Source organism: Desmodus rotundus, chromosome 6, assembly GCF_022682495.2.
Source record: "Desmodus rotundus isolate HL8 chromosome 6, HLdesRot8A.1, whole genome shotgun sequence".
NCBI classification, from domain to species: Eukaryota; Metazoa; Chordata; class Mammalia; order Chiroptera; family Phyllostomidae; genus Desmodus; species Desmodus rotundus.
The window spans coordinates 136,882,369-136,895,377 of NC_071392.1; the positions used below are offsets into that span (position 1 = coordinate 136,882,369).

Here is a 13,009-nt window from a genome sequence, read left to right on the forward strand (position 1 = left end):
TGCAATCCGCCCCATGGGACTGGCTACTTGGGGTAGATGAGGGCAGAATGCCAGTTTCCTTGGACACCTCCCACAAGGCCAGCTGGGCCAGCTGATTCCCCATGCCCACCCCAACAACATTAGGGCTCTTACTGGCAGAATCTCAGCTCCTGGCGATAGCAGGACAAAGCCACCTGCTGAGTGGCACCACGGATCATCATGAGCTCATTCTCAAGGGCCCAGGTCAGCTCCAAAAGATTCACCTTCTCATCCACACTGAAGTCAAGGCTCTGGAAATAGCAAGGCCCAACAGACAAAATAGAGTGAGTAGCTTCTCCAAACATTTCCTAGCTTTCTTAGAGACAGTCCAGGCTGTGATTCATGCTGTTCTATAGGCAGCACCTGCCACTTTTCTGTCAGCAAAGTCTCTGCACCTCTCATGAATGACTCTCCCCAACCGATGTAACTCTGGTGCCCATCCAGCCCCACCTCATCCCTGTCAATGTCCACAGTCACTGCCACAGGGGTGGGTATGACCCAGGTTGGGCAGATCTCCCCTCCCTGGAAAAGTGACTTACACAAAAGGGGGCATGTCCCAAGTAGAGGACTTCATGGATTGACAGGAGGCTGAGGGAGAGAGGCCTTTTCCTTGTGAAATCAGTTGTCATAAGGACCTGTGGTCTCGGGAAGCTGAGTAAGGAGACCTGAGGCCAACATCACCAAGAAGCAAGCAGAGGGATGGAAAGGATTCCTAACAACAACTGGGAGAGCCAAGAATCCCAAGGCCTGACATCTTTTTCCTGTGAGTCCCACTTGGATGGGCCCTTAAGAGCCTGCTCTCTGCTTAAGCCATTGTAAGTTGGGTTTTTGACATTTCACACTAACAGAATCCTGACTGGTATGTCTCTATAAAACATATATGGATAAGGTGATTCTGTTTGTGGAAAAATGATCTATCAGAGAGAGATGAGCCATGGCTAAGAGTTCCATAGAGTGGAGCAGTCTTTTCCCCTCGGATTTTGAAAATAAAAGAACAATTTTCATTTTAGGTATTGTACCACAGGAGGAGGAAGAACACCCATATGCCCTTCTGCTCGATTGACCAATAACCAGCACTTGCTGAATTTGCATTTTAGCCCTGCATTGAGTGTTCTTGACTTCTGGTTCCTTGTATGACATTTATACACAAGTCCATGGTAGGCACCCCATCAGGGCCTACAGAGAAAGAGTCCCAGCAGTCCCAGCTCACATGTAGGAATGAGGGATGTTCCCTTTTTTTTAACTTATAAAATGGAAACTTGAATATCCACTGCCTCCTCACTTCCCAAAGTGCTTCTGAAGAGAAATTATATTAAGGGAGTAATTTGGGAGGCTCAAGGTGCTATTATTACACAAGGGCAAACTTCCCAGCAGTAATCTCACAAGACTAAGTGCAGTGACATACTGGTCACAGCAGCAGCTTCCCGATCAAGAAGAATCATCAAAACCCCCATGGCACGGGTGGGAACTAGCTTTTATGATGGCCCCAGTGCTCCTCACCTCTTAGTATTTATGCTATGTATTCCCCTCCTACACTGAATAGGGTTGAGCTGTGTGACCCACAGCATGTGGAGGAAGTCATGGCATGTGGTTGGGCATGGAATGCAGGCAGCCTCTTCCTTGTTCTCTTGCATCACACTCCAGGGAAGCCAGCTGCTATGTTGTGAGGATGCTCAAGCAGCCTTAGGGAGAGGCCCATGTGGTGAGGAACAGGCCATTTTCAGGCATGTGTGCTTGTTGGTGGTGGGGCCAGCAGCCTAAGGTCTGACCATTGATTTCACAGGTAAGCAGTTATCCAGAGTCACAGGCAGAAAGGGCCCTGACTTTGTGTGTCAGGACACCCAGACCACTTGCCAGACTCGATGGTGCTTCCACCCTGTCTGTGTGTCATCAGACAGCTAACCCACCTGTCAAGTGAGATGGAAGCAACTTCAGGGCTGTGAGGAGTAAACACAGTCACACATTTGACAAGTCCTTGCTTGGTGCCCAGTTCAATAAATATCACTGCCTTTCAATATAATGGAATCAAATCCTGAATGTAACTGGTGAATTATAAACCGCTGAAGAAAGGAAAATATTCAGTCCCGCCTGGATAGCTCAATTGATTAGACTGTTGTCCCGATATACCAGCGTTGCAGGTTTAATCTCCGGTTAGGGCATATACAAGAAGCAACAAGTGGATGAATGAATGAATGAAGCAATAAATGGAACAACAAATCGATGTCTCTCTCTCTCTCAGTCCCTTTCTCTATCTCAAATCAATAAATTTTAAAAAAGAGGGAAATATTCTCTGATAACAGGAAAGCAATAAAAAGAGAAAGTTCTGAAATGTCAGAGGCAAGGTCGAGACTCACCACTGGTCAGAATATGATAGCAGCCAGCCCACCTCCAAATGCCAGGGGTTCAGGAACAGGATTTCAGAGAGAATTTGAAAACTGTGAGCCCCTTAAATCCTTGCCCCTCCTGAGGACCAATTTCTGTGATCTGGGCTCAGCCTCTTGTTCTCAGAAGTTTTGAGGACCAACTGTTTAGGTCTGGCCTTGCCATTTGGGTTCTGCCTAAGGCTGCTGGGTGGCTAGACTTGTCAAAAGCTGAGTTTAGCCCTAGGAGGGTCTGGCCCAAGGAGCCAGGTAGACTGTCTTAAAGGTTGTCTTTGGGATCCTTCATGTATTGTTGGTTCATGTTAATAAGGACAGTTTTGGAGGCAATGTGACAGAACCTATTAAGAGTTAAAATGTGTAACTTCAGGAATCTAGCCTAGAAATATACCAGCATTATAGCAGGAGGATGTACTAGCATTTTCAGTGACCAGATTTATAATAGGAAAAACCTACATGCCCAACAATAAAGAAAAGGGAAGACAACTTAGCAAGATACACAGTATAATGCCAATTTTACAAAAAAATCTTAAAAATCTGGAATGTGTAAATACATATTTCTTTTTTGTGCCAAGGAAAATCTCTATAGAATGAATGCCCACTAAGCCATTAGCTGTTGCCACTCCTGGAGAATGGGAGCGAAGTGGGGGGCAGGCTTTACTATCTTATAGAATTCTATAGAGTTGATATTTTTTGTTACAATGGGAAATGAAATTTGGAAATGAAAATAATCAGTCTAACTCACCATACTCCCCCCCAGCATTTTCCCAGGGTCTGACCCTGTGGCCCCAAGGGTGATATGTCTGGCCCCTACGAAGATGTTTGGCCCAATCTGAGGACAGCTCCTCGACCAGTCCCTGAAAGAACATGGAGGAACTTGGGAGGAGGCAGCAAGTCTCCCCATGCCTGACCCAGTGCAGGAGGGTGTGGGGTGAGCAGGGGCTGTGAGGAAAGAAGAGCTCAATAAGCTGGGCCGGCAGCTCTGGGTAGAAATGCTCAGATTTCTGTGGCAGTGATGTCCACTGAGACATTTCCACCACAAGAAAGATGATGTCTGCACCACCTTGTCTGTGGGATTGATCTACCTCATCCAGAAAAACAAACCTACCTTCAGATGGATTCATTTCAGGCTACTGTTTCCTCTGCTTTTTATTTATTATCTTTTAGGTAAAAAATTCCTATATTTTAATAGCAAAAAATTATTTTAGAAAAGGGATTCCAACTGGCCTTCCCCATGTGGGGTTCCCTGTACCCTGTGTCTGCAGGGTGCTCGGTCAAGCCTCCTCTGTGGGCAGATGGCCCCCCAGGTACCCTGCCTGGCCTCAAACAGCCTGGACACCTCCCATTGAGACAAGCTGTAAATGACTAGTTCCAAACCTGTAGGACTTCTCTGCCATTCTGAATCCCCTCCTGGGCCCACAGGTCAATGAGCTGCTCAGGAAAGGCAAAGCCGGTGCCATTGTCAATGCTGCAGAACAGGTGTGGGCCTGAGCACATGGACATGAGAGATGATGTCGTGCTGGTGTGGCAGCCACTCTCCTTCAGGACCTGCGCGTGGGGAACAGGGAGACACCTGTAAGCATAAGGTTCTCCTGAAGCACGTCTGCTCATCTTTAACATTTTCTGACCTCACCAGCCTGTGCTTGGCTCTTCACTATTTCATTGAGGCCTGATAAAAACAGCTCACAGACAAGGAAGCAAAGGCACAGTACCACTGCACAATTCCCAAGATTATACGGCATTGCTCCTCACTGCGTGTGAGAAGCCCTGGGTTCAAATACCAGTTTGACTCTTTCTTGAGGATCCTGGGTACCTCCTCTCCTACTATCCACCCAAGGCCTTGAGCAAAGAAAGAACGTGTCCCAGCACAAGAGACAATGGCCTGACTGGTAAGCATGCACTGCTTAGTGTGAGACCCAAAGAAGTTTAACATCTTTCCCTCGAATCAGTAATGGTGTGCACCTGGACACACAAAAGAAGGAAATTAGGAAATGCATTCTGCAGACATAAACACAAGATGAAGTTAGAGAAGAGGTGGGACAGCCCAAACATTTCTTCAGGACTCAGAAACAGAATCTCAGGGAGTTTAAGATGAGGAAAAAAAAATTGGCCCGAAAGCTTACCTGTTAGGCTTAGGTGCTATAAGAATCCACAGGGAAAGATTATTTTCCTTGTTATTTTCTGCCCCAGCCAGGGCCATTCAGAACAAGCATTTGCTGTCTGGGGCCACAGGAATGAGCAGTAGCAGCCCCTTCGTGTAGGCCACCAGGGGTCCTGCCACGCCTGCAAGGACATCATCCTTGCCAGCCTTCTCTCATCCCTCATCACACGCTCTAGTGGCTCTTTCCTCTTCCTGAACATTCCAAACCTGTCCAGTTGCCTCAAACACTCTCCCCCAAAGCTTCCATGGCTGGTCCCTTGCTCAGGGCTCTGTTCAGATGGCACTTCCTCCCTTGCCAGCCCACTACCTCCCCTAACAGTACTCACTTTTTCAGCAGGGGCTCACTAGCCTGTATGTCATCTGCCTCTCCTGTGGATGTAGCAGCCGCCTGCCCTCATCTACTCTCAGCTGTGTCCCTACGGCTCCACAAACAGTTAAGGACTGGGTGCTCACTAAGCTGTGCTGGACAGTTTACAACCTTACAAAGCAGGCATTTTACCTTGTTTACCAAAGGGGAGAGGGAGCTCAAGAATACATGGCCTCTATGGAGAAACTCAGATACCCAAATGCAGCCAGATCACCCTAACCTCCCTCTACCTGCTTCCTCTCTGAGAACTGTGACTTGGGAATAGGGGCTGCCACATGAGGCCCAGACAAGGCTGAGGCAAATCTCTGTGTCACACATCTGAGGGCCAAGCACTGCTATGTGATGTGAGTCCACATGCACATGATGCGACACCTTCCACCCTACAGCCATGTTGGCTTGGACAGTCTTCCTGGACAATCAGGTCTTGCTTAGGCCACTGGCATCTGACCAATGGTGGAGTCCTGCCTAGCCTGGCTCCTGCTCCCATGGCTCAGACCCCTCTACAGCTGTGTTTCCATATCAGTGCATGGGAAGGGGAGTGGCTCCACCTTAGAGGAGGCATCCACCCTTCACTAGCTCTGAGCATGACTAATGGGACTTTATTGCACACTCTGACATATGTGGCCTGACAACTTCCCACTGCTCTCCTAGTTTTTCCTTTTTATTGAATTTACTGGGGTGATTAACAAAGTAATACAGGTTTCAGGTACATAATTCTAGAACACATCATCTGTACACTGTACTGTGGGTTCAGTACCCCAAGTCAAATCTTGGTCCACCACCGTTTATCTGTCCTATTCCCTCGTCCACCTCTCCCCACTCCCTTCCCCCTGGCAATCACCACACTGTTGTCAGCATCCATGAGATTTTTCTGTCTTTTTTGCTCAATCCCCCCCACCACACCTGGGCCCACCACCCCAACAGCTGTAAGCCTATTCTCTATGTATGAGTCTGTCTTGTTTTGGTTCCACATATGAGTGAAATATGGTACTTGTCTTTCTCTGGCTTATTTCACTTACTATAATGCTCTCCAGGACCATCCATTCATCCATGCTGTCACAAAGGATATAATTTCCTTTTTAACAGCTGAGTAGTATTCCATTATGTAAACATACCACAGCCTCTTTACCCACTAATCTACTGATGGACATTTGAGCTACTTCCAAATCTTGACTATTGTAAATAATGCTGCAGCGAACATAGGAGTACATACATTCTTGTGAATTAGTGTTTCCCGTTTCTTCAGGTAACTTCCCAGAAGGGGAATTGCGGGGTTATAAGGCAGTTCCATTTTTTAATTTTTTGATGTAACTGCTGTCCACAGTGGCTGCAACCAATCTGAATTCCCACCAACAGTACACAAAGGTTTCCTTTTGTCCACATCCTCACTAATACTTTCTTTGTTGATTTATTGATGATAGCCATTCTGACAGGTGTGAGGTGATATATCTCACTGTGATTTTAATTTACATTTCTCTGATAATTAGTTATGTTGAGCATATTTTCATATGTCTATTGGCAATCTGTATATCCTCTACAGAGAAGTGTCTATTCAGGTCCTTTGACCATTTTTTAATTGGCTTGTTTTTGGGTGTTGAGCTTTATAAGTTCTTTATAAATTTTGGATATTAACCTTTAATCAGATATATCATCAACAAATATGTTCTCCTTTTCAGTGGATTGTCAGTGGATTTTGTTGATGGTTGCCTTTACTGTCTAAAATTTTTTTAGTTTGATGGAGTCCTATTTATTTTTTCTTTTGTTTCTTTTGCCTGAGATTTCTCAGAAAAAATATTGCCACAGGAAATATCTGAAATTTTACTGCCTGTTTTTTCTTCTAGGACTTTTAGGATTTTTCAGTGTAAACATGTAAGTCTACCATACATTTTACTCTTGTGTATTATGTAAGAGGGTGGTACAGTTTCATTTTTTGGCATGCATGTGTACAATATTCCCAACACTATTTATTGAATAGACCATCGTTACCCCACTGTATGGTTTTGTTTCCTTTGTCAAATATTAACTGACTAAAAAGCCATGGATTTATTTCTGAGATCTCTATTCTGTTCCAGTGATTTAAATGTCTGTTTTAATGCCAGTAACATGATGTTTTGATTACTATGGCCTTGTCTTGCAGTTTGGTATCAGGTAGTGTGATTCTTCCTACTTCGTTGTTCTTTCTCAAGATTGCTATTGGTATCCAGGGTCTTTTGGGGTTCCATATAAACTTTTGGAATATTTGTCCTAGTTCTTTGATATATATCATTCGTATCTTGATAGGAATTGTTTTGAATCTATAGATTGCTTTGGGTAGTATTGACATTATAATAATGTTAATTCTTCCTGTCTATGAACATGGTATATAGTTCCACTTGTTTTTATCTTCTTCAATTTCTTTGTCAGTGTCTTATAATATTCTGAGTACAGGTCTTTTATATCGTTGGTTAAATATATTCCTGGGTACTTTATTCCATTTGAAGCAACTGTGAATAAAATTGTTTTCTTAGTTTCCTTTTCTGATAGTTCACTACTGGCACATAAAAATGCACTTTATTTCTGGATATTTATTTTGAATCCTTCTAATTTACTAAATGCATTTATCAGGCCAAGTACTTTTCTTGGTGGAATTACTGGGATTCTTTATGTAAAGTATCATGTCATCTAAAAATAATGACACATTTACTTCTTGCTCTATGATTTGGATGCCTTTTACTTCTTCTTGTCTGATTTTTGTGGCTAGAACTTCCAGTACTATGTTAATAAAAGTGGTGAGAGTGGACATAACTGTCTTGTTCCTGATATTAAGGGAAATGCTTGTTGTTTTTGCCCATTGAATATGATGTTGGCTGTAGGTTTGTCATATATGGCCTTTATTATGTTGAGGTATGTCTCTATTTTCACTTTGCTAGATTTTGTCAAAATTTTTTTGAGATCTATTGACATGATCATGTGGTTTTTATTCTTCATTTTGTTTATGTGGTGTATCAAGTTTATTGATTTGCAAATGTTGTACCAACCCTGCATGCCTGGAATAAATCCAACTTGGTCATCATGTATAATCTTTTTAATGTATTGCTGGATCTGGTTTGCTAATATTTTGTTGAGGATTTTAGCATCTATGTTCATCAGGGATATTGGCCTATAACTTTCTTTCTTTGTACTGTCTTTATTTGGTTTTAGTATTAGAATAATGTTGTCCTCGTAAAAGAGCTTGGGAATCTTCCCTCCTCTTGAATTTATTGGAATAGCTTGGGAAGGATAGGTGTTAGTTCTCCTTTAAATGTTTGGAAAATTCCTCTGTGAAGCATCCAGTCCAGGACTTTTGATTGTTAGGTTTTTTTTGGTTCGTTTTGTTTTTTTGCTTCAATTTCAAGTGTTGTAATTTGTCTATACAAATTCTTTGATTATACCTGATTTAGTTTTGGAAGATTTCCTATTTCTAGGAATTTATCCATTTTGTTCAGATTGTCCAATTTGTTCACAATATTTTCTTACAATCCTTTGTATTTCTATTGTGGCAGTTACTACTTTTCCTCCTTTTGTCTTTATTTGGGTTTTCTATTTTTTAAAATGATAAGTCTGGTTAAAGGTTTGTCAATCTTCTTTATCATTTCAAAGAATCAGCTATTGGTCTCATTGATCTTTTTTATTGTTATTATTTTTAAAAATAACAGCTGTTAATTTATTAAGCACATATTTTTTTGCCACATGCTAGGCAAATAGTTTATTTTTTTACTGTGTTTTCCCCATTACCATTTACCCTCCTTATAACCTTCCCTCAACAATTACCACAGTTATCATGTCCATAAGTCCTTTTTCCTTGAACCCTCCACCCCCTAAGCCGCTTCACCCACCATAGCTGTCATACTGTTCTCTATCTATGAGTATGTTTCTATTTTGCTTGTTAGTCCAGTTTGATAATCAGAATCCATATATGAGTAAAATTGTATGGGATTTGTCTTGCTCAGATGTACATATTTCACTCCATATAATGTTCTCCAGGTACATCCAGGCTGTGGCAGAGGGTTAACTTTTCCACTTCTTTATAGCTGTGTAGTATCCCATTGTGTAAATGTCCCATTGTTTCATTCTCTCATCTACTGATGGACACTTGGGCTACTTCCATATCTTGGAGATTGTAAATAACACTGCAATGAACATAAGGGTGCTTATGTTTTTTTGATTAGTGTTTTGGGTTTCTTTGGCTATCTCTTAAGGCAAGGGAAACAAAAGCAAAAATAAACAAATGGGACTACATCAAACTGAAAAGTTTTTGCACAGCAAAGTTTTGCACAAAAAACTGAAAAGTTTTTGCACATGAATAAAATTAAAAAACAACCAATGGAATGGCAGAAAATATTCACCAACACATCTGATAAATAGTTAGTATTCAAAATTTATAAAGAACTTATAAAACTCAACACCAAAAAACACCAAACAATCCAATTAAAAAATGGTCAAAGGACCTAAATAGACACTTCTAAGAGGACCATAGACATATGAGAAAATGCTCCATGTCACTAATCATTAGAGAAATGCAAATTAAAACCACAATGAGATATATCACCTCACACCTGTCAGAGTGGCTATTATCAACAAATCAACAAACAACAAGTGCTGGTGAAGTTGTGGAGAAAGGGGAACCCTTTTGCACTGTTGGTAGAAATGCAGGTTGATTCAGCCACTGTGGAATGTAGTATGGAGATACTTCAAAAAATTAAAAATGGATCTGCCCTTTGACCCAATGATCCCACTTCTGGAACGTATTTTTTTTTTTTTTTAGAATCTATTTCATTTTCTTCTGCTCTGATTTTTATTATTTTCTTCCTTCTACTCACTTTGGACTTTGTTTGTTCTTTGTCATTTCCTTTAAGTGTTAAGAAATTGTTTATTTGAGATTCTTCTTGTTTCTTGAGATAGGGCTGTAAGCAATGAATATCCTTCTTGGGACTGCTTTCCCAGTAGCCCACAGATTTTGGGTTGCTGTGTTCTCATTTTCATTTGTTTCATGGTATCTTTTGATTTCTTCCTTGATCCCATTCACTGTTTAATAACAGGTTATATACCTTCCATGTCTTTGTGTGTTTTTCACATTTTTTTTTCTTGTGATTTCTAGTTTCATACCATTGTGATCAGAGAAGATACTTGATATGATTTCAATTTTCTTAAATTTATTGAGGCTTATTTTGGCATCTGACATGTAATCTTACCCTAGAAAATATTCCAGGTGCATTAGAAAAGAATTTATATTCTGCTGCCTTCAAGTGAAATGCCCTAAAGATATCAATTAAATCCATCTGATCTAGAGTGTCATTTAAGTCCACCATTTCCCTGTTGACTTTTTTTGTCTGGCAGATCTATCCATTGATGTTGATGGGGTGTTTAAATCCCCTGCTATGACTAATTTTACTGTCAATCTCTCCCTGTATGTCCATCAAGATTTGCTTTACATATTTAGGTGCTCCTATGTTGGGTGCATAAATGTTTACAATGGTTATATCCTCTTGTTTCATTGCTCCCTTAATTATTATTAATGTCTTTGTCTCTTCCTACAGCCTTTGTTTTAAGTTACATAATGTCAGCCCTGACTGCTGTGCTCAGTTGGTTGGTGGTCGTGCCATGAGACAAAAGGTTGCTGGTTCGATTCCCAGTCAGGGCACATGCCTGGGTTGCAGGTTCGGTCCCTGGTCCAGGAGTGTGTGAGAGACAATCAACTGATGTTTCTCTCTTACGTTAGTGTTTCTCTGCCTCTCTTTCTCCCTTCCTTCCCCCTCTCTAAAAAGTAAATAAAATCTTTACAACAAAATAAAATCTATATTGTGAGATATAAATGTTGCTACTCCAGCCTTTTTTCCCTTTCCATTTGCATGAAATATCTTTTCCACCCCTTTATTTTTAATCCGTGTGCGTCTTTTGTTTTGAGGTGGGTCTCTTGTAGACAGCTTATATATGAGTCCTGTTTTCTTATCCATTCAGCTACCCTATGGCTTTTGATTGGAGCGTTTAAGCCATTTATATTCAAAGTGATTACTGACGGGTATATAATTGCCATTTTACTCTTCTACCCCTGTGGAGGTCGAGGCTGATCTGAAAGATACAAACAAACTCTTTCCTTAAACTTTGTTACATGCATCAGGTGCATAGGTTCAAGTTCATGACTAGCTGCACATTGGTACATTACTAATGTTAAGACATAACATTAAGCTGTCAGTTTGGTTACAACACATGTTTCATAAGGGTGTGTGATATTCTATAGTAAATTTTATCTAAGAGATACCGCGAACTCCGGAGTCAGTGTTGGTGTAGTTGTTTTGTTTTTCATGAACTTCGAAGTCAGTGTTGTGTTTTTTATTTTCATTTAGCACTGGAAATGGCTGGAAAATTACATCAATTTGATAATCCAAAAGATACTAAAGAACTTCAGTGAATGCTTACTCAAGTCTGATAATGAGAATGATGATAAAGAGTTGAATGTGAAAATTAAAATGATTTAGAAGATGAAGATTATGTGGAAGTTTTTTCAGAAGATTTGGATTCCAAGCAAAATATTTCTAATGAAGAAAGTGAAAATGAATTAGACATGAATAAAGAGTATTTTTTTGAAAGGATAATGAATCAAAATGGAGGAAAAATCCAATAAGAAGCAAATTAGAAAACAGCCACAGATTATTTTGTGTCAACTTCTGTTAGGCCAAAGACAAAAACTGCCAAGATATTACTTGAAACTTGGAACTGTTTTATCACACATGATATTTTAGATCTAATTTTATTATATACAAATAAATACATCATTTCTATCTCAAGTTGGTTTTCATGAGAAAAAGATGCTAAACAAAGAGACAAAACCAAATGGAAAGCATTTTTAGGCCTCATATCTAGCTGGTTTATATAGCAGCAATTGGCTAAATTTGCAGGACTTATGAGCTACAGATGGTAGTGAGACTGAACTTCTTAGACTTTCAATATCCTTATGGAGATTTAAATTTATTCATAATTGCATCAGGTGATGACAAACTCACTTGGAATGACTGAAAGTGGACATATTAGTGGTTGTGAGAGACATTTTCTCAGGATTTGTAGAAAATTGTTAATTATGTTTCTGTATGGAACAGAATGTAACAATACACGAAATGTTACCTGGATTTAGCAGCAAATGTAGGTTTAGACAATACATTCCATCCAAACCCAGTAAATATGATATAACAATTTCTGCTGTGGTTGATTCAAAAGTATTTTACACAGAAAATCTTGAAATATAAGCTGGTAAGCAGCCTGAAGGTCCTTATTTAATTATAAACCAGCAGATCAAGAGACTTGCAGAACCCATTTCCTTATCAAGATGTAATATTACAGCAAATAACTAGTTCGCTAATATAAATTTTATCTCTGATTTGAAAAAGAAGCAACTTTCATATGTAGGTACTGTTTGTAAGAATAAATCCCAACTATCCCTTGAACTTGTGTCTTCTAAAAACAGGCCTGAAAAACCCAACTTACTTGCTTTTGGTGCGGATTGCAGCAAAAAAGGAAAAAATGTAATTTTAGTTTCAAGTAGGCATTTCAATGACACCATAAATTTAGATTCACAGAAGCCTGATATAATAGAACATTACAACCAAACAAATCAGGAATTGACACTGGACCACATAACAGATACATATAATGTGGCCAGGGACATCAGAAGATGGCCTATGGTTATATTCTACACAATTCTGAATATTGCAGGAATAAATGCTCGGACTATTGCTATGCTGAACAGCAATATGAAAATAAGGCACAGAATACTTAATAGAAATCTTGTAATGTGGTTAGTATCAGAAAAAATAAAAAGGCGTTCAGAAATCTCTACAGGCGTACATAAGCCTTTACACCTGAAACTTCAATTTCAAACACAAATTTAAAGAAATTCTAATGATATTCTAATGAATATCTAATGAAATTCTAATGAAATTCTCATTATATACAACTCCTTCAACAAGCAGAAAAAGAAAAAGATGTGTTAGGTGTTGTGCATCCAAAATAAGTTGTTTATCAAAATATTTTTGCAAGTTTTGTGAAAAGCATTTATGTCTTGAGCATAGCAAT

At 40.0% G+C, this 13,009-nt stretch overlaps 1 protein-coding gene across 7 annotated transcripts in view; it reads right to left on the reverse strand.

Moving 5' to 3' along the window:
* The window catches only part of NINL (ninein like), a 178,741-nt gene that overhangs the window by 77,405 nt on the left and 88,327 nt on the right, over positions 1-13,009 (reverse strand). For all 7 annotated transcript variants that reach the window (XM_024577013.3, XM_053926534.1, XM_045184917.2 and 4 more), the window contains 2 exons: positions 3,774-3,944; positions 133-269 (listed from right to left, as the gene is read on the reverse strand). In XM_024577013.3, coding sequence (XP_024432781.2) covers positions 133-269; positions 3,774-3,944 — 308 coding nt within the window. The remainder of the gene's footprint in view (positions 1-132; positions 270-3,773; positions 3,945-13,009) is intronic.